Source organism: Emydura macquarii, unplaced genomic scaffold (genome assembly GCF_026122565.2).
Source record: "Emydura macquarii macquarii isolate MOO-44397 ecotype Brisbane River unplaced genomic scaffold, CSIRO-AGI_Emac_v2 contig_1253, whole genome shotgun sequence".
NCBI lineage: Eukaryota > Metazoa > Chordata > Testudines > Chelidae > Emydura > Emydura macquarii.
The window spans coordinates 23,921,408-23,949,186 of NW_027131390.1; the positions used below are offsets into that span (position 1 = coordinate 23,921,408).

Here is a 27,779-nt window from a genome sequence, read left to right on the forward strand (position 1 = left end):
TATTTCAAGGGGAGCTGGATTGAGCCTTTAAAACCAACATTTCCAAACCTGAATGCCTAATTTTTGGCAACTAAATCTATATTCAGGCACCTAATTAAAAGTAGCCTGACCTTCAGAGGTGATGAGCTCCCAAAACTAACTCGGATGTGAATGGGAGCTGCGAGTGCTTAGCAGTCATAGAAATCAGGCCACTTTTATTCAGGTGCCTAAGTGTGGATTTAGGAGACTCACTTTAGATACTCAGGTCTGAAAATGTTGGCCTGTCTGTCTCACTCAGGATCTTTTTGTACATATGCACATGGACTTTTATAACTTAATTAGCTATTGCAGGCTCACTGAGGTATGGCCAGCTTGTTTGTTGGATAATAAAAATCAGTTTATTTAAAGCAAATTAGCAGAGATTTAAACAATAGGAAATCTACTTGAAATTGGGTAAGGAAATTATTTTGTATGCCCAATTTAAAAAGACAGCAACATGATACTGCATCATGTAAAACATACCACATTATCACAATGGGAATAATAACAACATTTCATAGAACTTAAATGTTTTGTATGCATTTCTAAATCTCAAACTATATCATGAATTTCAATCTGCTGCCAATAAAGTCAATCAGAGCATCAGTGTATTTGGATGCTGATCACAGAAACATAGGGCTGGAAGGGACCTCAAGAGGTCATCAGGCATGACCAAGGAAACATAGACCATTCCCGACATATTCCATATTCTCCAACTTGTTCTTAAAAACCTCCAGTGATGGGGAGTCCAAAATGTATCTTGGAAGCCTATTCCAGAAATTAACTATCCTTATAGTTTGGAAGTTTTTCCAACTATCTAACCTAAATCTCTCTTGCTGCAGATTAAGCCCATTACTTCTTGCCCTGCCTTCAGTGGACATGGAGAGCAATTGATCACCAAACCCTTTTAAGAAGCCCTTAATATATGTAAAGACTATCAGGTCCCCCCTCAGTTGTCTTTTCTCAAAACTAAATTTTCAATTTATCTAATATTGTTTAACCTGTTCTTTCCCAATTTTGGCTTGCCTTCTTCCCCCTTTTTTGTTAATATTAATTGTGTTGAGTATCTGGTCACCATTAACCTTTTTAATGAAGACTGAAGCAAAATAGGCATTAAATACCTCGGCCTGCTTAGTGTCATCAGTTATTAGCTCTCCTTCCCTGCTATGCGGAGGTCCACTTTCCTTCATCTTTCTCTTGCTCCTGATGTACTTAAAGAACCTCTTCTTATTGCCTTTTATGTCCCTTTATATGTGTAACTCATAAACGCCATAACCCTTCTAACTTTGTCTCCACATGCTTGCCCTATTCTTTTGTATTCCTCCTTAGCAAGTCACTCATGTTTCCATTTGTTATAGGATTCCTTTTTGATTTTCATTAAAGATGATGAAGCCATATTGCCCTCTTACTATTCTTCCTGTCCTAGTGAACATTAAAATAAATCCTGAAATGTAAAGCACTGAAATAAAGTAAATGATTCACCAGAAATTATAGGTTTGCTTGGAATAGGGGGATCAGATAGTGAGTGTGAAAAATCGGGACAGAGGATGGGGGGTAAAAGTCACCTATATAAGAAAAAGCCCCAAAGATCAGGACTGTCCCTGTAAAATAGGGACATCTGGACAAGGAAAGATGACATAAGATTCAGCGTAAAAGAAGTTCCACTTTTCCCCAAAATATCAGCAGCAAACACTGCACAAAAAGGACATTCTTGCATCCTACATTTTAGGCATGCTATTATCTTAGATGACCAGTGAACTTCATTCTCTCATTCTTTTTTCATTAAAAACTTTATATGTTCTATTCAGATCTTGCTCCGTATTAGTGGTTTTAAATGGATAAAATATGCTCTCATTTAAAAACAACTATTTGTCAACATCATAACTATCAGAATACAGATCACAACTAGAAAATGTCAAATTTGCCAATGTGAACTGATTTAGGACCTAATTGATTTCAACTGGATTAATCTTCTGACTAAAGAGAGTAGGATTTTTGCCTTGTATGTAAATAACAACAGTGTTACTCTCCTTTTATTATAATGAAAGCCAACTTCAACTTCCTTAGGACAGAGACATGTGGGAAGAAGGACAGTAACACAAATGATCAAAAGATGGTATATATTAGGTCCATTCAAACTAGCAAATGCATTTAAAATTCAACAGAAACACTATTAAACTCCACTGCATTTTCTGAATAGCTCACAAACATCACTCACAGCTTTCCTGGATTAAGCTGGAATCTGCAGTCCCCAGGGGACATGATACTGCATAATAAAAGCAGAGGGAATTCTCCATTTGGCTTGGAAGACCATACCAATGTACCAACAATTCCAAATGTGAGTTCTGAGTTTCCACTCCTGATTCAGGCAAAACTGCCAGTGATTTTTAGGTGCCTAACTCCCATAGAAATTAATAGGCATTAGGTGCCTAAATATCTTTGAGTATCAGGGTTTTCCTGCCTGGAACTGCTCCAAAGATTGGATACTACAGTCAGTGCCAGGCTCATATATTGTAATGAGATACAGTTATAAAGAAATAGTAATAATACATCATAAAGTATTGATGGGAATTGATCATTTTACCTCCTGCTTCACACTCACCTACTCACACCCATAGGCTGACATTGTTTGCAAAGGTTATTTGCCAGTGCCTCAGATGCTGTGTCCTTGAAAGATGATAGCCTCTCTCTGAGCAGTAGCTCAATAAAGGAAACCCCATTAGGCTGCTGATAGTAGAGCTCTCTACCTTTACTGCTTATTCTCTTTTCAGTTTGATGTTTATGTTGTTATGAAATTATTTCCTGGGAAGGACGGGCCTCTCTGATATGCCCTCTTTTCACCATCCTCTTGTCCAATTCATATTTTAATCCACTATCCAAGTGACATACAGATGCAGAATACTGTAGCTCTTTGTATTAATAGGAAAAAATCCAGACAATAAGCAAATCTAGAATTCTCTTAATAAATGAGTATATCTTTATTATATCAGAATTGTATTGTATATTTTTATTACATAACGGTGTGCCTACAGTAGGTAAAGTCTCATGTGTGTAAAACCAAATAAAACCTGTGTGCTTGTGTGTGTGTGCGCGTAAGTGTATGTACAGTCAGGTTATGTCTATGAGAACAATAGCCAAAGTGTATATGTGAAACCCAAATACACCAGAGACGAAAGAGAAAAGAAGTGAAAGGAGATAGCTTTTCACAAAAGTCCTTTCTACTGCCATCTTAGATGTAGTTCATTGCCTGTCAAATAACAGAAAGCACAGACTAAATCAAAAGCCGGGGATTTTTAATTGCAACATTAACCATTTAGCCAGAACCTTAGTGGAAAAGAATGAATTGCTCTGATTGATTTCAACCTCAAGTCTGGTTATTAAGTCATGAGAGTGGGGAATGGGTGACAATATGGAACGTTTCTCCATCAGCCACAGAAAGGGTCTCCTAAAATATACCCAGGACTTCTGCTGTTTGCATGGGCTGAGGAGTGTCAAATGAAACTTTGGGCTGCAGTCCTTAGTCCCCTCAGCACCATGGTCTGAGATGGTTACACACAATTTTGATTTCCCTTTTTAACGTTTTAGCTGGTAAAACTTTTCTCTGCAGATTTGATGTTTCATGCTCCAGCTTTGATCCTGCTTCTCTTGCCCAGCTACTTTGCCATACCTCAGTAGGCCTCAGTGTTCCTCCTCTGATTGATTGAATAGGGGGATTGTTGGTTTATCTCCAAAGCCATCTTCTCAGGCCCTTTTTCTGCCTGTGAAGTGAGAAAGGAATAGCTGAGTCTCCTTTAAGGGGAAATTGAGCTATCTAATTGTTTCAGTATAGCTTTGGGATATTACACATATTCAGGAAACCTCCTTCCTGCCACAGAAATGGCTTGTGCTTTGCTTGTAATCTTGAATTTAAAATAAAGACGCAACCAGAAGTTGCACTTGATGCTGTTAATGGTCCAAATCAAAAACTGGAAAGCATTCAAATCACAAACCACCAGTCAAGCCAGGGAGCTGCGAGGGAAGTCTGCAGAGCTTCCTCCAGCCCAATTAAAGTCATCACCTCCAGGTTTTTGTGTTCCTATTGTTGTTTGTGTTAACTGTTCCTTTCACTTCTTCTATCTCCTGCACTGTTCAGGCCTGGAAAAAGAGTTTGGAGGACAAGGGAGCCCTAAGAAGAGGGGTGGCCTTGGACCCATGATCACTAGCAGTTGGAAATAGGTTGATCCTAGGACCAGAGGGGAGCATTTGGTGAGTTCCTGCTGTCATCCTCCCCGCCCCTCCGGGCTAGGAATGTAACCTCCTTTTTCCTCTTCTTCCACAGTTCTGGGAGAGGCAGGTGTTGCTGGGAGAGATCTTCTGGCAGCCTCTAGCTCATCTTCTGACTTCTCCACCTGAACGAGAAGGGCAGTTTATGAACCTCGATGTCGCCTGCGCTTAGGAATGAATTCAGGCCCCGATCCTGCAGTCCCTACTCAGGGCAAAGGGAGCTGCGGGCTGGTGTCTCTGAAGTTACACACACAAACCTCACCAGGCAACCGCAGCTCGCCAGTTCTTTACCCGGTGATTTGCTTAAGTACTTATTTCTTCCCAGGCGCGGGCCCCAACACATGGAAATGACGGTGCGAACCTGTCCTCACCTGCGCGCACACACACACACACGAGCTCCTGCCTTCACCACCAATTGCCAGGCGCTGTGACCACAGCGGCAGAGCCGGTACAAAGCAGGGTGCGTGCCGGGGGGAGTGAGCCGGTGTGTTGGGGGAATCGCCCGTCTCTGACCAGAAGCCGTTTTCTACACGGCTAACCAAACACCCACCCTGCCCGCTGGGTTGGAAATCTCACCGGAAAGCGCAGAGCCCCAGTTCTAGCAGGGGACACACACGGATCCAGGCACCACTCCGCTTGCATTGCCAGCTCTCTGCCGCACAGTGTTCCCATCTGCAGATGTACCTGCTCCCCGCCTTTCCTTTGCTGGTTGATGAAAATCCCTTTTGCTGACTTCTCGCTGAAATCCCCTCGGGATCAGTACATTAAACTGGCGTTGTAAGACTTGGGTGCAGTGAAAAAGAAGCCTCTGTCTTGGGTCTAAAACCAAAAACCTTCTCCCCTGCTTTATGTGTAACCAGTGGGAGGGATAATGTTGCTGGGAGGGAAGCTGGAGTGAATTCGGCCCTCCTTTACACCGAAGCTGCTCCGGAGTGACCCCGGTTTCATTTACAGTTACGGCCTTTGGTTGGACACGTTTTGAACAAGGCTGGTTGCAAACTCCCCCCTTGGCTCTGACCTTCCCTAGAATAAAATCAGCCGCGACGTGTCTAAACGCTAAACTAGCCACGTGGTAACGCGGTGGGGGCGACATCGTGCAAGGCTAGAGGTAAGTCCCCCCTCGCACGATTGCTGACGCGCCCCGTCCTCCCCCCAGCAAGCCATTGAACCGCCGTTTAGTTCAGCCCCCCCCCCCCCCCCCCGGGTAAAACACCTGCATGGGTTTTTAAACAGCGCTGGCAGCTGGGGCACGATGTTCGGCTTTCAAGCTGAGCCGGGCTGGGCAGACATTCCCACTCACAGCTCCCCGGCCAGGGAAGGACGGCGCCTGTCACTCCTAACGCGGCAGCGCCCCACGGGCGGCAGTACCAGGTTCGATCTGCGCCCGTGGAAACGCAAATCGATGTGTGCGTGCCAGCTCTGGTGGCGGGTAGCTTGCCATGCAGCCACACGGCTCAGATCCGCATTTTCTTTAAAGGCTGAAACGAAGCGTGGAGAAATATGTCCACACCCGGGGAAACGATCAGACACACGCCGGGTAATCGGGGGCCCGCAGATCTGGAAAGCCAGGCCGGGTTATGTAGGAGGTTCTGACCGTTTGGGGGATTGGGATGATGTGAGGTTGGGCAATGAAATGAAACGTACCAGGTGCGTGTGTGATAACTGTAGAGCATCAGGCCCCGAAAAACAGGGGCTGAGATCAGGGAGAGGGAATAACATATCTGCAACAAGTGAAAATAAACTATGTGATACCTAATCCGCCCCCCATCATCTCTTTAAAGATTCGTGCTCTCCAAGAAGCAGCAAACAGAACTTCCCCGGAAGAATTCGGGGCGAAATCGGAATCTCCTCCTGCTGGAAATGGCTCTGGGTTGGGGTTAAAGAGTCTTGTCGGTCGGGTTTTGTGCAGCGAGGGGAAGTTTCGCTACTGCAGCGAGCGGAGGCGAGGCCAGGCGCGAGAGATGGGCTCGAAGGGCCGGAGAGACGCGGCAGTGTCGATTTTCCAGGCCTGGTTCTAAGTGCAGCCCAGCCGCGTTACAGAAACCAGGGCCGTGCGGAAATGTAATCTCCCCTCTCCTCCATAATTCATTCGCTCCTCAGCCCCGGGCACCTGCTGCGCCGAGTCGTGGAGGGATTCTCTTTTACATGCACTCTGATCCCAACCCCACAGGTCACATCTTCTGGGGGAAGCCACGGCTCCCTCCAGAGAAACTGCAAAGATTTCAGCACCTGGGTACCCCGGACTGCGTCGAGCTGGGGACGTTTTCATGTCAGATCTCATCAGGTGTGAGCAGCTGAGTTAGAGCAGGATCGTCAAATCACTCCTTTTCCTTGGACCCGAGCAGAGAAAGCAGCAGGGAGGGAGGTGTGTGTTACAGGGCAATTCTGCGTCTCGAAGTGTAGTGGCTTCCTGAGGATGATGATGATGCGTGTGTAATACTTACGCATATTTATGTCTCCCTGTAAGTATGAGATCGCGAACAATACCGTGGGTGTTTGCTACATCGTCCACTTTTAAAAGAGGACGGGTGGACGGAAGATGGACCCAACGCAGTTCTCCGCAGCTCTCTTTGCAGGGCGTTCAATGGAAAGCGCAGCTACACGTTCTTCAGATGAAAGTGCTTTGCAATGCAACCCAGATCTTGCCCTAAAGGTTTTGCGGTGCATGCGGGTTCTCTCCCTTCCCCCCACCCCCACCCCAATGTTTCATTGCAATGCTGCTTCTGGGTTCCTACGCAGGGTCGTTTCCCTAACTCCTGGGTGGTTTCATCGCTGTTTGTGCGCTTCGGTTCAGCTCCAAAGTTTCGAGTTCAGCTGACCTTCCAGTGGAAGGGGAATGAACGAAAGGGCCGCTCTCCAGATGTATGGTTCCTTGCCCTACAAACACAGAGCACGGTGCCTCGACCACCTCCTCCTCCTCCGGCCTCCCTTCCCCATGCCATGACATCGGATGGAACTCATTGATGGGCTCTTGCAGGGCTGACCTTGGTGTTTTAGCGCCCCAGTTCACCCCTGCTCTGTGCTTCCGCACCCAGACACCATCCCCTCCCACCTCTTGGGCTCCGGCCCTTTTCTACCATGCGGAATGCCCAGGGGCTCATCAGCAGCCAGTCAGACAAGAAATCAAAGTATTTTCCATTTCCATAAGAGCATTTACCATCCTCTTGCTCAATACAATGCAGTGATACAGATCTCCCTCCCCTGGTATTCTAGGCCACTTCTGATTCGTGCAGAAGGGAGGTACCAAGGCATCCTAGGAGATTAACTTTACATTAAATTAGAAGAGGAAACTAAGTACAACAAACCCCAGCAAGAATAATGATACTCTTTGATCTAGCAGGATTCAATACTTATTAAAGGTGTATGTGGGTAACAAGAGTATCCAGTTATGAGTAAATATTTAAATAATTTAACAAGAATTTTGGAAATCACACAATTCTCATGCTTCAGGGCTTAAGTCAACCTCTAGCTATTTGAGGACAGGAGGAAATTTTCCCTAGGCAAAGATTATCCCATAACTGCCCACTGCAGGAATTCTTTCTTTGGATTATCTACTACTGGCTCTTGTGGGAGCAGAACAATGGACTAGATGAGCCACTGGTTTAGTCCTGTCTAGCAATTTGTAGGTTGCTATATTCCTAAAATTTTACAAAATATCATTCTGAATGGAAGGATCTTTTAATTAGGGTGAGATGGGGTGTGCTTATGTGTGTAATTCCATGAAGACTGGCCAAACTTGTCTCTGCGTTTTACGAAGTAAAGGAGAAAAATTGCTCAGACACTACACATACAAAATGATCTTCAGAACAATGAATCTGCTGTGCTTCATTTCATACTGGGGGAACATAATACGAAATCTATACTCCAGCTTATACATACACGATCAAGGGATAAGTATGTGATTTACACTGTAGAAATGTTGAGTGTTTTATGAGGGGCATAATACATTTCAAAGGTTTCCAGAGGATTATGGCCTATTGCCCTGATGGAGGTTTGTTCCTCTATACAAATAATAGAAATTAATTTTTCACCTTTGGGGTTATTTTTGTAATTAATTTTCTCCAATTGGGATAACTGTATTTATTATTTTTAAGGTGCCCCATCTCCCAGTGGAGTATCTAGGATTCTGTACAAAAAGTGTAAAAGAAAGGTGGGCCAACTAAAGTGGGCAAAGAAGAAGAAATTCAAAAAGAAGAGTTTGTGACAGGAAAGAGGCAAAAAGGGCCACTGATTTACTGACCCAATTAGAAAAGCCTTGTACAGAGCATTGAAAGCAGCCACTGAAGGACTCAGGATTGAGTTGTGTAGGTCATGCCCCTGAACCAAGAAGGCCCTGCCTTCAGTCTGATCTAAATGGGACCTCAGGATAGACAGTAAAGAGAACTCATCTGATCTCATTTGACTTGGGAAAAAAAAAGTGGGAGAGGTGATAGCTGAGTTAGTACATAGTCAGATTCTGAAAGGCTTTAAGTTGATCAGCATGACTTTCAACTGATTCCACTGACATACTAATAACTCGTGTATGCCTGCCCTATCTCCCAGGGTTGATAAGAGGGTAAAGACATTAAAGGCTGCGAAGCAGTTAGAGATCTGATGAAAAGTGCTATATAAGAAATAGGTGTATATTAGAAAGAAAGGAAGAAAGTCTAGTGTAGGCCTGGCAACCAGTGCAGATCATTCAAATTTACACCTTCAACGTGCACTTCCTTTCGAGTTTTACTCAGCACTTTCTGTCACTTAAAAGTTATTTGGTCAGATTCTATTCTCACTAACTCGGTTTCTATCACCAACACTCCCTTGATTTCAGTGGAGTCACTCCTGATTTACACTGGGGTAAGTGAAAAGATGAATAGACCCATTATGTCCTTATGTTTTAGAAAAAAGATTAAAACATTCTTTGAAATGCATTGTGGAACTGAGATTGATCGTATACTTAATAATACCTCCTGGATAGCTGATTTGAAGCTTCCCTTCTTCTATGTTATAATTTCAAACCAATCTGAAATTTTCCTCTTCCTTCCTCTCTCCCATTACAGCCAACAGTAATTCTTTCATGGCCTAATCTTGCACAGTATTCTCATTAACTCAAATGGGAATTCCATGTGTGGAGTACTTACAGTAACAGGGTTGCATACTGTAAGGAACTCATAAGCAAAAATAACAATTGCAATTTAAACCAGACATATGTGGTGTCAGGAAAAGAACCTAGGATCTTTAGTTCCCAAACCACAAGTCTCTGGCACCTGAGTGTAAGTAAGTCTCTCATCTTCTCCGTAAGGTGCAGCCAGCCACTGGAGAGTGGTAGGGTCCCACGGCACTCCCCATTATATTAAAATCTAAAATGTAACCTTCTTTGGAGGCTACATTACCAAGTATTAATAATCTCAGAGCTCTCCTGGAGAGAAGGTCCTGCCACACAGGAGATGTAGGTTTTGAACAGAGCTAAGTAAATAATTGTTTTTTGGCTAGGTGCTGAACTGAATTTTTTTTTTTTTTTTTAAATTGGTTTGAACCTCAAGTGATTTTTTTCATTATTTCTCACAATAATGAAATAAAAACAAAACACACACAAAAATAGTTTTGGGTTGAACTAAATGTTTCATTTGACTTGAAATTATTTCTTTCAGTTTTTCATTCATTTTCGTTCATGTTTTCCATCATTTTTCAGGTGTTTTTCACCCCTTTTTGCATAGCTAAATTTTGAAATGAAACACTGTTTCAAAACAAAAAGTCAAAATGAAATAGTCAAAACAAACTTACACATTTTTCAAATAATATTTTCCTAATTTATTTATTGCCAAAATTATTCACCAAATTTGATTCAAATTTGCAAATAGTTTTGGTGCCCCCCAAAATGCATTTTCCAGCAGATTTACTATTCACGCACACACACACAAAATTGCCCAGCTCTGATTTTGAACTAATGTACTAGTGTTCACCAGGACAGAACATCTCTTTTGGAGGTGACACTCTTGGTCTTGGCTGCTTCACATATAGGTGAGCATCAACCCATTATCCCCTATTGTAGCAAGAAGAAAGTTCTAGCAAGAAAAAGTCCACCAGGAAAAAGGAATCCCCCAAATTCCATAAGCACCTTCCCACAATTAGAAACACTATGACTGATTAATTTATTATAATTGATGTTCATTGGCATAGCAGACTGGGAAGGGGAATAAGAATGTCAGTCAATGTGGCTGAGGAGCAGTCCCTTCAAGTAGATGGGGATGCATGAGGCTGGACCATTCTGCTCTCTGCCTTTCAGCTGCTAGGAGTTCTTTCCCAATCACCCATTCATCTGCTGGAGCAATGTCTGGTCGTTACAAATGTGAATTCACACTATTTATCAGGTTATATTTTTTCACAGTGTGGTTTATTTATGGTAACCCTGCCGATGCTAATATTTTTCATCCTGAGAATACCAGTTTGTTAAAAGTCCCATCAGGTAAATTATTTCTTCTGGTTCTCGTGATTAAGAATGCATTGTTGAAACTTTGTTTTTATTGGGCAGATAATGGGTAGCTGGGCAAGACGGACTATCTCCCACAACCTGTTCAGCTGAGAGATAGGGAAGTTTTCACTTAACAGGACACTTGTGAAACCCAAGGGTAAAGACAACGCCTCTTACACTTTCTACTGGAGTGAAGCATTATGAGTCAGATGCCTGGATCTGGGAAGCTGGGAGACAAATGCTTTTGGAACAGTGGATTCACTTGGATTCTGCTTTATTTGGTTCAAAAAGAGGTTTTTTTCCTCTTGTCAGTGACTGTGGCTTCTCCATGTTTAAGACCCCCTTTGCTGTGTTGTATACCCTGTTCTGTTGGGTAAAAGTTGTACCTTTCACACCATTTCTCTGCATAAATGTGTCATGTTCCCCTTCAAGTCACATGCTTCCATTATACATTGTGAGTTAGAGATCATTTTGTAACTCAGACGTAGCAAAACCACATGGTAGGCCACCTCTAAGAAGTAGAATGACAAGCACATTCCACACAAACGGTATTGTACTTACAGCAGAACATACCATATATCTTATTTTCTATAGATAGATATTCTCTATCTTGGCCTGTAATTTAGAATTCCGTTTTGGTGTCTGGCTTTGTAAGGACTAGAGTCACAAGCTGCCGCCCATTCCCTTGAACAAGAAATGTTCCCAATTTGAATGAGGCTGTTCCACATCTTGCAAAGAATTCAGACAGTCCTGAAATTTCTTTGCTGTTGATGCAATGACAGAATACTTTAAATGTATCCCAAAAGACTGTTCAAAAGTTGACACTAGACACAATTGACATTAGACTCTAATGTCCCAAATGCTGGGGACAGTGATTAAAAGGCTTATGAAAATGAAATTAGCCTCTTACACCTGTGTAGTCCATGAAGCCACTTCTATTGTGTGTCTTTAAGGGTGATGCTAAAAGAGGTAGAGTGGAGAGTTGGTTATGTGAGAACACCCTTGACGAGTGAATTACCGATCTTTGGGCAAATTGCTTAAGCTTTTCTGTGCCTCAGTTTTCCCAGCTGTAAAATGGGTATGTTCAGTTATGTATAATGTGATTATGCAGCCTTGGAATTGGCTGTGGATGTTACCTTTTGTACAGACCGCAGCATAAATCCTTGTTTGTGGCACCTGAATTCACACACGTGGCGTACCTCTGTTTTTAAGTTTCTTTGATGGCCTTTTTGCCTTCTTGCTTTCTCCTTCCCTGTCTTTTCTTTGCTTTGTGATTTCCCCAGCAAGGGAATAGGATGGATTTCCTATGCCTGTTCTGCTGTCCTTGAAAATACAGAGTGAAAGGCAGCAAGAAGCTCTTTCAAGAGTGAGGGCACTAACAAAGGCAAAAGTAACTGCCAGCTTGCCAAGGCCTTCTTCTGGGCTTTCCACTCTGATCTTTACCAGCTGGGGAAGGAAAGGCATCGACAATTTATAATCTGCTCCTTGCCAGGGGGTCTTATGAGCCCTGCAGGAGTAGACACTATGTGACCAGCTGAAGGAGTGGGGCAGCAAAAGCAGCAGTGACAATAGGGACTGCAGGACTTGAGCGGATGAGAGGATGCAGCAGCAGCAGTTGCTATGCAGGGATCCAGTTGCCGGATGGGGAGCCTGTGTTTTAACAAGCCAAAACTTCGCTCCCATAAACAGCTGCACAATTCCCCTTTGCTGCATAATTAGGTGCAGCTTGCCTCATAAACCCTGTGATGTGCATGTGCATGTGAGCTGCTGCATCATTTAGGCCTAAAGCTTCCATAGGGTCAAAGTAGGACCGACTCACTCTAGGGCCTGAGTCAGCATAGGGCTCCAGAGGTTAGAAAGATTAGAGGTTGCTCTGGTGCAAAGGGCCTGCAACTCCTGCTCTGGCAGGAGACCAGAGCCAGGCAGCACAGCTCCAAAAATTGGGAGGAGTTTGGCCAAATTGCCAGTGGCTGCTGATTCAATGCCGTCTCCAGGCAATCTCCATTGGTGGGGCACTTATGGAGGCCTAGCCACAATATAGAGCAGTCCTCCAGCAGAACCCCAGGGAGGGTAGGAAGACAAATCCTGCCCCCACCATTGCTGGGGAAGGAGAGCATAATTTGCAGCCATTCTGCCAGCTGGGCTGAATCAAGCCAGCTGATTTCCATTTAAGAGATCAAAAAGAGTAGTTTCCCTGTGTAGGATATAGTGAAGAAGCTGAGAAAAATACTTGTGACAATGAATCACAGAAATAGAAATAATAGAAATGTGAGACTGGAAGGGACCTTGAGAAGTTTTTAAGTCCAGCCCCCTGCACTGAGGCAGGACCAAGTAAACCTAGACCAGTGGTTCTCAACCTACGTACCACTGTGGTCTGCATATGCAGCTCCTTATGTGGGCAGCATCCACACAATATATACTACCTGTATGGCCCTGAGGATGTCACATGGGCTACAACTGTATGCTGATTGGGCCGCAAGCGGCCTATCGGCTACAGGTTGAGAACCTGTGACCTAGACCATTCTGGACAGAGGACTGTCCAGCCCATTCTTAAGAACCTCCAGTGAGGGGGATTCTACAACCTCCCTTGGCAGCCTGCTCAAATGTAGATGAGTTTGCTCAAACATGAAATCATCACATGAATTGTTACCTCCCTTCCCAATGTCTTGCTCAGAAATGTCCGGAACTCCCCCCATTACAGAGAGTTGTATAAGAGTCACAGCTGCTTCTGCTTCTTTTATTTGTTTGTTTGTAGCAACTAATTAACATGTTGGGGAAGTGAAGATAGAGATCCAGAACAAAGCTTTTAATACACCTCTGTTGAGCCAGTCAGGAGGCAGAGATTTACATAGGCTCTCATCAGTGAATAGTATGTTTCACTGAATTCAACTGCAGCCAATCAAGATGCATTTACTGTAGGCTGGGTCCGAGCTACCTGAGAAACTACCTGTCTTTGTGGACAGTTGAGAACTGCTGAAATCCTTTTGCTAAAAGTCCCTAGATTTGAGCATCTGGGAGCAGTAGGCAAGTTGTCCTGGCTGAAAGACTCAGACCTGGAACTCCCTTCTCCGGTTGGCCTGGGAGACCTCAAATCTCTGGACCCCTAGGGCGTGGTATGAAGTCATCTGGTCGCTCGGAGTGACTTTGCCCTCGGTATGAATCGCACACACAAGACACCGCTGTGCCATTAAGGTACACATTTGCTCTCCGTTTGCACTCACTGCTCCAGCCCAAGGATACTGACCGAGAAAGTGGATTTTGCCCTCTTCTCCCCCAAAATCTTCTGTGCACATCACTCGCAAAACCCCCGATTACTCAGCGTCTGCATGGGGCAAAGTTAATTTCATCTCCCGAAGCTTTTGCTGGAGGATCCTAGGGCTGAAAATAAGTTTAAAAATACGCAGTGCGACGTTTTTCAACGGCTCATTTTGTCTTGTTTCCCTTGAGAATGTGTGTGCACGCACTCGGGACAGCTGTGATGGGTGCATAAAAAAGTAATCAAGAAATATTCGATCTGACGGCCTGAACTCGCTATGGTGCGGACCTCTGAAGAAGTAAAAAAACAGTAAAGCCCTGACTCATCATCACGACTTCTTTAGTCAATCAAGACAGAACGTTCTTATCCTTTTGTATTTACCTACCACCCAGAAGATCTGTGGGGGTTATTAATTAATGTCTGTAAAGCGCTTTGAGATCGCGGAATGTAGGAGGCTATTGTATTGCAGACATTTGATTTATATAAATAAAAACATGTGGACTCAGAGCAGAATATAAATCCTACTGCTCGCTTTGGTTTGGGTTTTGTGTTCTTCCTTGAAGTTCTTTATGAATCAACGTTGCTGATTTTGTGAAGTATTGTATTTATTATAAAATATCCTGGCTGAAATATAAAAAGTAGCAACCAATATCTACTTTCCAAAGCTGTGTAAGAATCCTCAGGGCATGATGTAGCATTTTTATCCTGGGAAAGGATAAACGACGCGTCGACATTCTCGGTAGTCCTCACTAACGAGTGAATTCTGTGTGTATAAGTTGGTTAGCGAGGATAAATATACAGTTATTTCCCTTTCTGTCACATTTTAAACTGGATGGGAGTTGTTTTAAGGCACTTTGCAATAACATTTCCAGGCAGGAGGAAGGTATTTGTGATATATGAAAGCCTAGTCATGGCAGTTATGGCTGAAATCATTTCAAAAGAAAGGGACCATGCCCTCGAATGGCCGGCCGGGTTTGCAGGGCTCAGATTCTGTTTCTGTTCAGCGGTAGATGGGAGGAAGGGCTGTTTTGAGAATTGATCACTTAATCGTTGTATTTTTATTATTTTAAATCTCTGAAGCCATGTGTTGTAGGCTTGTCTTTGTCTGCATGGACATCTGCAACACCGCGAAGGTATTCGAATTAGTCATTTACATGAATAATTGGAATCAAATATTTTGATCCCCCCGGTTTCCTCCTCATCTGCTTCAGCTGCTGGCTCCTGGGTGGCAGTGATTCAGTGCCCTGGTCCTGCCTTGGAAGTCAAGACGTGTAAATGTTCCAGCCTTGATCCTGTTCAAAATCCCTCCTCCTGCCCCTACTGTCACATAGTGAGGAGTCGCCTACACCTGGGGGAAGGGGTGGGGGGCCTACCGTTGGACTCGATGTGTTTTAAAACCAAAAATAAGAGGTCGGTTTGCTCGAATCGCGCCGTTTCGGGTTCAGAACGAGAGAAGGCAGGGCAGTTTAAGTGAATCACACACGTTGTGTCTTAATTGGGGTAGCAAAAACGTAGGGAGATTTGCTGCTGGTTCTGGTTAAACAGTATTTGCACTTTTGTCGGGAAAGTGGCCCCTAGCGTGCGATTATGTCACATTTCTTCGGGTTTTACAATTGAATGCAGAACAGTAACCTCTTGTATTTATCCTAGACCGGGCAGGCTCCCTTTTTTCCCCGCTCCCTCCCCCGTTTCTTTCTCCCCCCTTTTTCTCTACGATCCCAGGAACTGTCACTCAATGTTTTTTTACGCTCCCAACAGTTTCCAAAACAAACCGCGGTGCCTGCAGCCTCCTATTGATTCAGTTGGATGCAATAGTATCTCTGGCGCGGCTACTCCCCAATCGGAGCCGCTCCGTTTGCCAGTGAGGGCAGGGTCTGTCCCCTAAAACATCCTCCCCTTGCCAATCTCCGAGAACCATCCGGAGGGATAAATCGAGGGATTAAACCTGCCGCTGGTGCCCACATGTACGATGCGGAGGGCGTGCGAGGGAGGAGGCTGTCTCACGGCTGGTGCCCGAGGGGGCTTTGAGCTCTATTTTAGGATTTGGGAGCTTTCCTCCCCGTTTTGAAAGGATCAGGTTTGACGCTCCACTCGGGAGGATCCAATTTGCTCCGGGATGGCTCTAAGCTCCCGGGCTCACGCTTTCTCTGTAGAAGCTTTAGTGGGGAAATCCGCAAAGAGGAAACTTCAGGATGAGAAACAGCCAACCCGCCTGGAGAAGGGAGAGCAGGAAGGGACTGGCGGCAGAGAGGCCAGGAAAAGCCAGGAGCCTGGTTAGTAAGCCCTGTTTTTCTCTCTAAATAGCGTCTGACAGGAGCTGGCCGCAGAGATTCCTTCGGAGCCGAAGGCAGGCAGTACGGGCTGCTTTCCTGTTTGCTACGGCTCAGGCCGCGCAGCCCCCCGCCAGCCCGCTACGGCCACAGGCAGCCTGCGATCGGTGGATCCCGCAACGCTCCAGACGCATCCTCCGCAGAGCCCCCTCCAGAGCTTGCTCTCCAGGTGCAGGAGCGGAGCCACCGCTCCAGCTGTTCGCCCGCGCCCTGGGAGAGCAGCCGCGTTGAGAGAAAGAGGCAGAAGAACCTGCCCCGTTCGCGTGCGCGGGACCCGCGGGGCGTCTGACTGCGGTCCCCGCACGCCTGTATCACCTGAGCGGTTTCCTCGGGAACCCGTAACAAGAGAAGGGAAGCCTGGCCCTGCCGGGGCTCGGGTTTGCCAAGGAAAATAACCTTTTTCTTTTCCTTTTTCCATCCCCGGGCCCTGTTACGCTCCCGGCGTTTGCACGGCTGGTTAGTCCATATTGAGAGTAACCCGAAATATTCCGGGTAATACATTAAATATTTCCCCCTCTGCTGCAGCCCGTATCCGCAGAGCCTCTGCCCAGGGTAGGGGGTTCTGCTCTGGGCCTGCAGGCTAACTCGAGGGCAGGGGGGAATTTCTATCCACCTGGAGGCTTGCTCTGAATAGGAGCCGTGTAAATGCATCTCATTTCTGTTCCTGGCAGAAAAGAGACCTAAGGCAGACACAGCGGTCTCTTTCTCAGCTGGCGCGGAAAGCCGAGAAGCCAAGGATGATATCCAAGTGGAGCTGCAAGGGTCTGAACTCTGGAAAAGATTTCATGAGATCGGCACGGAAATGATCATCACCAAAGCCGGCAGGTAGGGCAGAGCCATTCGAGGCCCGGGGTCGGTGTGTCTGCGTGGCATTTATCACTGTGATGTTGATCCGGATGAAGGCATCCGGCCCAGGAAAAACCCAGGTTCTTAAAACGCTTTTGACTGCTTTTGCTAACGATTCAAAAATGACGGGAGAGCTTTGTAACATATGAAGCTTTAACTGACTCTGTTCATTTAAACCCCTTTGTCAAAGAGCTGGCAAGTGGACCAGAACCAGACCATTAGGCAAGCATTCAAAAAAGTGTAGTGCGCTTAATTATGGATGTTAACTGCCTACATAATCCACATACTCAATGTTCAAATGTATCTCCTGCGTGTTATATTTGTATGTGTTTTCTCTTAAACATTTTTCTCAACTCAGGTACTAGCAGTATCGATATGAACAACATTACAGCTATTAACAACAAACGCGGCTGTCTAGCCTAATGGCAGAAGCCACGAATTCTGTTTGACTCCAGCGATCCTTTTTCCATGCACCTAGTTTAATGTTTCCCGCATGGTGGTAGACCTTATGTCAGCTCTGCTCACAGCTAAACATCTCTGTTAGCAGGCTCGCATCACCGCTCTTTTCTCGTACACATTCTGTGCTGGACTCTGGGCGAGGAGTGACCGCCACCCGGGCAGAGGGGATTCGAATCGTTTCGGTGCAACTCCAGTTCCCATTCCTCCAACGGGATTTTTTTTTTTAAATCGTTTTCCTCTTTTCACGTGGACGCTTTGTCATGGCCCTTGCCCGCTTCTGCCAAGCAGAGGGGGTAAAATAACGGACTGCTCTTCCCTGCAGGAGAATGTTTCCCTCTGTCCGAGTGAAAGTGAAGGGTCTGGAGCCAGTGAAACAGTATTACATCGCCATTGACGTGGTGCCGGTGGACTCCAAAAGATACAGGTAAAGAAGCGGATCCCCACACCTCCTTTCAATTCACCTGCCCCCCGGCCCGGCCCGGCCCGGCCCGGCCCGGCCCGGCCCACCTCGGGTCGGTGCAGCACCCGAGAGATCAGCCTCACCGCAAAGCGTCTCCAACCAGCGCCTCTTGCAGCTATTTCACGCGCGCGTTTTCCAAGCGTGCCCAGAGGTGTTTTCCCGCGCAGGGCATTACTCGGGGGTTGGCCGAGGTGTCTTGCAGCTCCCTGAGGATGTTTGGCCGGTGGGTGCTGACTTGATCAGCCCTGCCCCGGGCGCATCCCCTTCCTCCCCCTCCCCCCCCCCACCCGCCCCGGGCACGGCAATGCGTCGAGTCCCCAGGAAGGATCCTCGTGGCCTGGAGCCCCCGAGGGTGCTGGGGGGAGAAGAAGAAGCCAGCCCCGCGGGTCTGTGCAGCTTGCCCGAATGTGAGAGGGGCGGGGGTGATCGCCACTCGGAGGGGAAAGTCCCTGGCTCCTGGTAACAAGGAATGGCCATTTCGGGGGCAGGGGGGTTTGCAAAGACTATCGGGCCCTAGGCTGGAGAGGGAGGCTCAGACCCGGCATTGCTCGGGATGCAGAGGCGAGGTGACCCCAAATGACAGACACAGCGCGCGACTTCATCCCGGGCATGCGGCGGAGCGAGCAGACGGCGGTGCGCGGGTGTGCACAGCCGGGCCGCGGGGCTCAGCGCTCTCCCAGGTGTAACTCGGCCGCCCGGGAACAGGGACAGTGCGCGGTCTGGAGACCTAAGCCCAGGAAGGAAAACGGGGTTTTGGTGTGTCACCGCCACCCTCCCAGCCGGGTAACCCGGCCGGGGTCAGGCAGAGGCAGGCAAAGCCGCAGGAGTGAGCGATAGCTCCGATTTGGGATTTGACTGTTGGGGTTTGTTTTGGCCTTATGAATCGCAGCCCCGGTAGAGAGAGATTTAGTCTGACGGGAAAGTCAGACCGGGCCGGACGCGGGTAGGCACGGGAGAGCGTCTCTCGGTGCGGGGAGGATGCTAAGCGCTCTCCCGCTGCTCCTTCCCCGGCCGCCGGCCCTGCAGGGCTGGGTGGGGAAGGGAGGTTGGAAGCCGACCCGGCTGCTGCCTTGCCCTGGGCGGCGCGCGTCCCGGCTGGAGGGAGACCCCTGGGCTTGGGGGACAGCTCCGCGGCCGGGAAGCTGAGCCGGCCCAGAGCTCGAGCCGGTTTCGGGCGCAGCCCCGCGGGGCGGAGCAGGCAGATGTGGCTCGCTGCGCGGATCTCGCTCCAGGGCGCAGGTCGGCTTCTTCTGCGCTTGGCGGCCGGAAAGCCCAGCCAGCCCCGCCGCATCCCCGGGACCTTTCCCTCGGCCGGGCCACATTCGAGTCTAGACTCCGCTGGGCCTCGGGGGGCGGGAGCCGCCAGCCGGCCCGCAGCTGCGGCGCCTTCCCCGTGCCTCTGCTCCCGGCCGGTGCGGTGACCCCGCGGTGCTGCTCTTGCAGGTACGTCTATCACAGCTCCCAGTGGATGGTGGCCGGGAACACGGACCACTCCTGCCTAGCGCCCCGGCTCTACATCCACCCGGATTCCCCCTGCTCGGGAGAGACCTGGGGGAGGCAAATCATCAGCTTCGACCGGGTGAAACTCACCAACAATGAGATGGACGACAAAGGGCATGTAGGTGTGCACTCCGCCCGGCGCGCATCTGGCGGGCGGGACACCCCGGGAGGCGGGCAACACCCCTCTCTCCTTCAGCCGGTTGCGCTTCTTGGTGAAGCCCGGGTGACTGCAGCCGCATTCCCGCTCTGCCCTCTCCTCCTCTCCGGTGCACAGCCCGGGAGGTGCCGGGCCTGATCCGCCTGGGTCGCAGCAGCTAACCCAGGTTTTTAGCTGATCTGGTCGCTCCACTTACGGGCTGGAGAGACTCCAGTCCTGACTTGCCCCTGGAGGGGCAGAGGGGGGGAAGGGGCCCATCCGGCCGCAGGGCGAGGCTGTGGGTTAAATGCACCTTTAACGGTGTGTGGGGCTTTTCTCTGGCTGTCCCTTGGCCTCCTTATCCCTTGGACATCCCCCTCCCCCCCTCCAGTCTGTGGCTGGATCCAGGGCACATGCTTCCAGGGGAAACTGAGGCAAGAGGGACTGACCAGGAATAGCGTTGGGCGCGCCAGGCCACGCAGAAGGGAGCTACCCGGGCCAGCCCAGGACCCTAAAGACGCAAACGGGTTTTTCGAGCAAACCCGATGCCAGGAAAGCCCTACGCTGAAGCCGTGTCCATAAGCACCAGCCTGGAACTCGTTATTCCAAATGCCCAGCAGCAGCCTGCACAGACAGGAGAGGTTCATTCTGCACGGCTCGGGGGTCAATCTAGGACTAGTTCACACTCAGTTACACTCTGCCCCTTTCCTCTTTATTTAACTGAATTGCTTCTCCGAGCCTCCGGTTCCTACCTGGCTGCAGCTGTTTTGGGGTGGTTGTTTTCCGCCCTACACGGCGTGCAAAGATCAGGGGAGCGGTTTTGAGTAGGCGGCCACCGCGCTTTCGTTTGGTGGTGATTTGATACAGAGGAGAAACTGTAACAACTGAGCCGAGCCATTGATTAACGGGGCAATATGGTTTTTGCCGGTACTTGTAAAATAAAACAAACCGGACTTTAGCCCAGCAAAATGGACCTCACGGATCTCCCAGAGGTGAGCACCAATTTGAGTTCACTAGCGCGGTGTTTCAAGAGCCAGGAATGACACCGCGTCTGTTTCGAGGCTCAGCTCTACAAATCGGTACAGACGAAAGATCCTTAGGCATGGCTAATCAGAGAATAATTTCAGTCGGACGCAGGGGTACCTGCCACCATCCGCTTTCTATGCGGAGGGGAGAGCTGCTCACCCTCTTTCTCTTGTAATTTACAGATTATTCTGCAATCCATGCACAAGTACAAACCCAGAGTGCACGTTATTCTTCAGGATTCCAGATTTGACCTGTCCCAGATCCAGTCTCTGCCAGCGGAAGGGGTTAAAACTTTTTCATTTAAAGAAACCGAATTCACCACTGTAACAGCTTATCAAAACCAGCAGGTAAAGCGGCCAAGGGAACAAGGAAAGCGCTGGAGTTGCAGACGTGCTCGAGTTGCACCTTTGCTGGATTCCTGTGACACAGAAAGGCAGCTAGAATCCTGCATTTTTAACTCTGTGTTTTTATTAATTTTGAGCATGCTCCATAACACGCTAGGATGTATTACGGCCTGTTACTGCCAGGTTGGGAGAGGGCTGTTATTTTCAGTAAAAAATCTCTGGAGCCTTGCTCTGATCAGGAATACAGTAAATAATAATTGTATTTAGAAAAGGCCTGATGCTGAGTCCTATTCCTATTGATTTCACCACCTTTTCACCACCCAGAGCACTGGGGGACCTGGGTAATGCTTTATAATAAACAACATTGCTATGGAAATAATAGAATTAAAAACACGTGCACAAAACTGCAGCCAGATAAGATAAATAGAAGGGAATCTTGTTTAGGAAAAATGAAAGGTACTGGATCTTAATCTGCTTGAGGTAATAACAGGAATCATCATAATAATTAATTAATAGGTGTTGCTTTAAAGTGCCTAAGGAGGGATGGATGTTTATAATAGAAATAATTGTCATATTCGGGCCAAATCTTGCCCTGACATTCCACTGTAAAATTCAGGAAAGCAGATTTTAATCTAAACAATATAATTCAATATCACAATCAGCAGAAGTGAGAATGAGACACCTGTTACAATTTTAATCCTATTTTCACATGGTTTTATTTACTCACTACAATTATTTGATTATTGTAATTTTTTAATCTGTAGATTACCAAACTGAAAATAGACAGGAATCCCTTTGCTAAAGGATTTAGAGACCCTGGGAGAAACAGGTAATTGTTGTAAATTGTGGACCAGAAATTCTATACATGCTCATTTGTGTAAAAAGATCTATGCTCTATTTATTACTATTTTTAATTTACTATTTTAATTTTAATTTTGAAATGAATTTGTTAACTAATTGGAAAAAGAAAGAAAGAAAGACTTATATAAAGAAATATTACATAAATATTCTATCTAGTAATGCAGTATGGCAGGAAGTCCACAGATACTATTCTCTGAATGAGCCATATTCACCAAGTTACTGAATTCTGTGTTTTACTTTATAGGGGAGTGCTGGATGGACTTTTGGAAACATATCCTTGGAGACCACCACTTACTCTGGATTTTAAGACCTTTGGTGCAGAAACCCAAGGTGAGTTTTGAATCTTCAAGTGGCTTCTAAGGCAGAAACAAAACACGAAGCATAAAAGAGAAATAATCTAACTGTTGTGCATGTGACATGACAAGACATTAGCAGGATGCCATTCTAGGTGATGACACTGTGATGAAGGGATTCTAATTCAAACTTACTGGCTTTGTATTTTCTTGATGTTCATGCTTAATAACTACCTAATTGATGGTTTCTGTGAGTGAGACAATATTTTTACATTAACTGTTTACTAATTTGCAAATCAAATGACATTAAGAATAAACGGGTATCTAAAGAGAAGAAAAAAGGACAGAAAAGCAAATATAATAAGTCAACAACATCAACTGTTTGGGGTTAGCTATCTCAGGCCCTGATTCTGCAAAGAGCTCTGCACAGGGGGACTCTTGCACCATTTCAGTGGGGCTCCATATAGGGGCAGAAGTCCACCCACTTGGAACTCATTGTAGGTTTGAAGCCTTAAAAATTATCTGTCTCCTTATGACTAAAGACCAGCTTGAGATGCTTGAGTTAATGCAGCGCATCTTTTTAATGCAGGGTGTTTTCAGTGAAGGACCCTTTGCTCTAAAATTCATTCCATCTGCTGGTCCAATGCAGCCAGAGCCCCATTTTTTTTTTTTTCGGTGTGAAGTTTGTATTCTTTCGATGTTAATATGTCAATTAGTTCATTACTTAGTGCGGTAGTTAATGTGCTTTAGTGTTGTGTATACACTTAGAGATTTTGATAAGTGCATGTATTAAATCTAAAAATATGCAAAAATACAATAAATAGATAGATAGATATAAATAGAATAATATTCAGTGTATTTAATTCCACATACTTTCTGCAAGAAAGACTCCTGTAGAAATCAGTTTAAGGAGTATGAAACTTGCCCCATGAACATGTTAGTAATGCTTTCATGTACACTAACCATTCGACTGAGAGTACTGAAACAGGATTCACACCTATAACTTGTATGAAAAAATAGTATACAGCTTTTTTGGAGGGAATATTTAGAATAGATTTGTTATTTTTCTATCTTATCGCAAAATCCATAAACTTCTTGCGATTGTCCATTCCATTCTAGAAAATTATCTTGAAATAGGATTATAATAATATCTATTTATATCTTCTATAGTTTGCTACTCTTCTTTTTTGGATAAACAAAATCAAATGTTTAAATAAGAAAGAAGATGATACAATATCTAGAAATTATCCATAACAGGGCGTATTTAACTGCTGCAAAGTTGCAAATAAGTGTTGCAAGGTTTTTCAAATAAAAATGATCTCCATTGAGAAATGGTTTGAAGCCGAATCCTGCAGCTCTTACACAGGCAAAATGTCCATTGGAAGTTTTGCTCAAAGAATGACTGCTCATGGAGCCAGATGAAAAATTATTACTTTTTCATTGGAAAACTCTTTTTTTTTAAAGGCTATGCTTGCCAATTTAACACACTCATTTACCTTATGAAAAATTTGAAAACTTCTATATTGTGGCATACACATCCCACATTATCTCAAAAGACAACTAGTTCCTATTTTATAAGATCAAGAACTCAAGATACATAGACATAGAGACTACACACATAAATACCGTAGAGAATTAATGATGGTGTGGAATGGTATAAAAGTTTTATCAGCATAAGTTTTGGATGGCTACATGATGCATAAGTGGCTTTATGCAAAAAATAACTAAAGCTGTTCAGTTGTTTGTTATGCTAGAAGTAGTCCTAGAGGAGATGGATTAGCAGGCAGAGTGCAGGCAAGATGGTAAAAGGTGCATGAGGAATGCCATTTATCATCTGGATTTTATAGCATTGCCAACTTTCATGGCTTTTATTACTAGTCTCATGATAATTAGTTTTTTCTTAAAGCCCAATTTTCTGGAGTTATGTGAACATATCAGAATCTCAGGTTCCATTTAAATAAAAATAAATTTTTAGACGTTATGGCAGTGGAGAAGAGCTTAACAATACAATCCTAAAGGCTCAAAACCTAGAAGGCAAATTATTTATTTTTTAAAATCTTATGATTTTTAAGACAATCTCATGATTTTTTAGGGGTCCAACTGACTTTTGAACACTTGGGCTGACCATCTTGATATCACCTTCACTGATATGATACAGGCACACACATATACATGTATGCAAGGCTTGGTCTAAATGCCCATTGAATTCAATGGGAGTAAGATGAAGCCTAAATATTGGTACTGCAAAAAAACCTATATGAACCTATACAAAGTTTTTCAGTGACTTATTGCAATGATTTGCTATGCTCTCCTTGCTTTTCTAAAACACTCACAATGCATCCATTAGCTACTCCGAAATAGGATTTAATTTTTGTTTGTTTGTTAATAATTAAAAACATTTTCAGAACATGACAAGGTCATCCAGTCTAAACATGTCTGCATATATCCATCAGAACTGTGGAACAGCTTACGGTCGGGCAAGAATTTTCAAATTCCAAAAATTAACAGACCTGCCAAGAAATGGCAAGAAATGGCATGACTGATAGTGACACACAGAGAGCTTAGACAAAATGAACGCTGTAGATGCTGAAAATCTCTCAGCAATAATCTATTTACAGTATCTAATAAAAATGCTGAAACAGATCGGCAGTATTATTTTATTCCTTCTCCACCCCACAAAATCCAAAGCTCTATTGGAAACCACTTTATGTACATTTTAAGGAGCATTTTACATTTATAATATTAATGTTCTATACAATGTCCCATAGTTAGCTGCATGGGGACTACTTGCACAAGTTTAGATAATGATCTTGCCATCACAAATGTGATCTTACATTGCTTACATTGACCCTGAAACACTTTAATGTAAATGAGAATTAGTCCTTGCCCTGGCCCACTCCCTCTCCCATTAAAATCAATATTAAAATACCAATTAACATAGTGTGAAAAAGATGAAGCCCTTATGTGCAAAATATACCATCATTCCTGCAAATACATTCATGATACTGTCTGTAGTTAATCTGAGAACAAGAAGGGTTTTTACATTGCATCACTTCTTAAACCTTCATATTATATTAATCTCAGATACCGACAGAGAAAAGTATCGAATATCAAAAGATTCCTTATAGGCCATTACACAAAAAATCTGACCAGATCATGTCTTGAGTACATGACTTTGAATTATAGTGTAAATGAAGAAATATCCTAAACATGTCACAACCATTTTAAAAATTTGACAAAATGCAACTAAGAATTTTTTGTTTTTTCCATGACAGCATAATACATATAAATAAATGAGAAAAAAAGTAGATCCACATTTTTGTGATATAAGGCACAATGGAGCTGTGCTAATGCATCTGTAGGAGAAGAATGGAGTTCTTAAATGATGCCAGCTTAAAACAGTGTCAGTTTAGTTATAGGAATACACATTGCTCTGCAACATTTCACTGCCAATGCAACCATCTCTCCTTAGTTTTTACCTTGAACTTACTTAGGAGGAGCTGAAAACTTGTGCTGACCAATGGTGTTACACACCAGTAACCTAGTAAGAACTTAAACATGTAAAATAAGTGGGTGTTTTTCTAACAAATTTATGAAAGCACTCATTGATCCATTTCAGAAAATAGGATGTCAAATTGAAAAGTACATTTAAAGCTACTTGAGAGACTGTGATTCAAGATGTCATAAGCTACAGTGAAAGCCAAATAAAACAAGTCAATTCCTGTGATTGGGGTGCCCGGCAAATTCCATATCAATGCTAAATAAGTATTTTTATTATTACATGCAAGGAAAATCCACAGAAATCATGAGGAAAATAGAGCACCTAAAAGATTACACTGTTTTTAAACAGAAGAAGGGAATCAATTATACATAAAGCCCCCAGTTCAACAAGGTGTTTAAGCATGTGTGTGACTTTCAGCACCTAAGTAATTCCAATCAAGTTGGGACAAAAAAGAGAAATGTTAATGATATAACAAGATATGGTCACTATACAGGATGTTGCTTAATATTGTTAATTTTGTGCTAAAATATATACTTATACATGTCATGACAATGTAATTGTAAGTCTTATTATAAATGACCTGAACACCAATACATAAAATCTTTTTCCCTTCCCTCCCCAGAAAAGTTAACGGGAATACTCACATGCTTACACACACATTCATGTCTACCTTGCTGAACTGAGGCCTAAATAATAAAGATAGGAAGCATAATTTACGGACAGATCTTGCCATAGTCCTGCATGCAGAAATCCCTTTGGAGTCAATAGGTATTTAGATGAAAACTCATAGCAGGCTATATTGACTTTGGTGTGGTCAGGATTCCACCCATAATTCTTACTCATTGACATCAAATAGCATAATTTTGACGACTTTTGCTTTCATTTTTAGATGGAAGCTCTGGTTCTTCACCTGTGACTTCAAATGGTGGGACGCCATCTCCTCTGAACTCCTTGCTTTCTCCGTCTTGCTCACCTCCTACGTTTCACTTGTCAGCGAGCAACATTGGAGTGTCATGCCCTGAAACATGCCTACATAATTTCAACTTGCCTCTTTACTACAAGATTTGTCCTACGAGCCTTTTGAGACAACAGTCACTTGTATTTCCAAGCCATGAAAAACTGGGAGGCACCAATCCACATGTTTTACCCCACTTCATGGTGGATGTGCCTATGCTATCTTCCCTTGGCATAACACATCTGAAAAATGGTAAATCTGAAGATTTAACTGGGCAGTGTCTACAAGTACCCAATTCCGCTAATCAAATGTTGTATGGATTACATGCATCTGGAAACATTTTCCCATCAAGTCCCATTGCTCGGGAAGCACTTAATTGTTCTTTACACTCTCCATATGGCTTGTACGGTTATAACTTTTCTATGCCATCTAGACTGATGAACACAGCAAGTCATTTCAAAATGAATGACAGCATTCCGACTTCTTTTCGAGATGGCAGATGTAATCATTCTAACTGGCACTCAGCAATTAACCATTGCCTCTAACGGAACTATATAACATTTCTAATGCAATGACACGTAAGCAAGTCTTTTCTTCAGTCATTCCCAAAGATTTTCTGATTACTGTGTATAAAACGCTTCACAACATACAGGAGTGACCTGTCTAGGTATTTAACATTTCATATGCAACTGTGTCATAAAAAATGTTCTGAACACGGGGGACAACAAAATACCCAACAACAGAGAGAGGCCTTTTGGTAAGCGTTATTTATGTAATGTTCATAGGATAGGCGCAAACTTTACATTCACCCTTTTAATATTTGCACTCTGCAGCAGGAAGGATCCTCACTGTTAAGGAGCAACTCAGTATAATAAATATGTAATACTTTAAACATTAGTTTCATGAAACTCTTTATCTAGCTTCCCCTTTTAGTTACCTTGAAGATGAAGGGCTATTTTCTGCTCACCTTACTTGAGTTGTCCCACTGCTGTTAACGGGACTATCTAAGGCCCTGATTCAGCAAACCATCCCTATTCAGCTATGTGCTTAAACCCATGCTTCAGTCCTATCGACTTTATGGG

At 44.7% G+C, this 27,779-nt stretch overlaps 1 protein-coding gene across 1 annotated transcript; it reads left to right on the forward strand.

The window, feature by feature from the left end:
* The first annotated feature begins 16,101 nt into the window (after positions 1 to 16,101).
* Positions 16,102 to 27,242, forward strand: TBX22 (T-box transcription factor 22). Its single transcript, XM_067549744.1, has 8 exons — positions 16,102 to 16,258; positions 16,987 to 17,140; positions 17,943 to 18,044; positions 19,524 to 19,698; positions 20,925 to 21,089; positions 21,851 to 21,915; positions 22,192 to 22,277; positions 26,632 to 27,242. Exons 1-8 carry the CDS (start codon positions 16,102 to 16,104, stop codon positions 27,240 to 27,242), a joined length of 1,515 nt encoding a protein of 504 aa, XP_067405845.1.
* Positions 27,243 to 27,779: the final 537 nt, after the last annotated feature.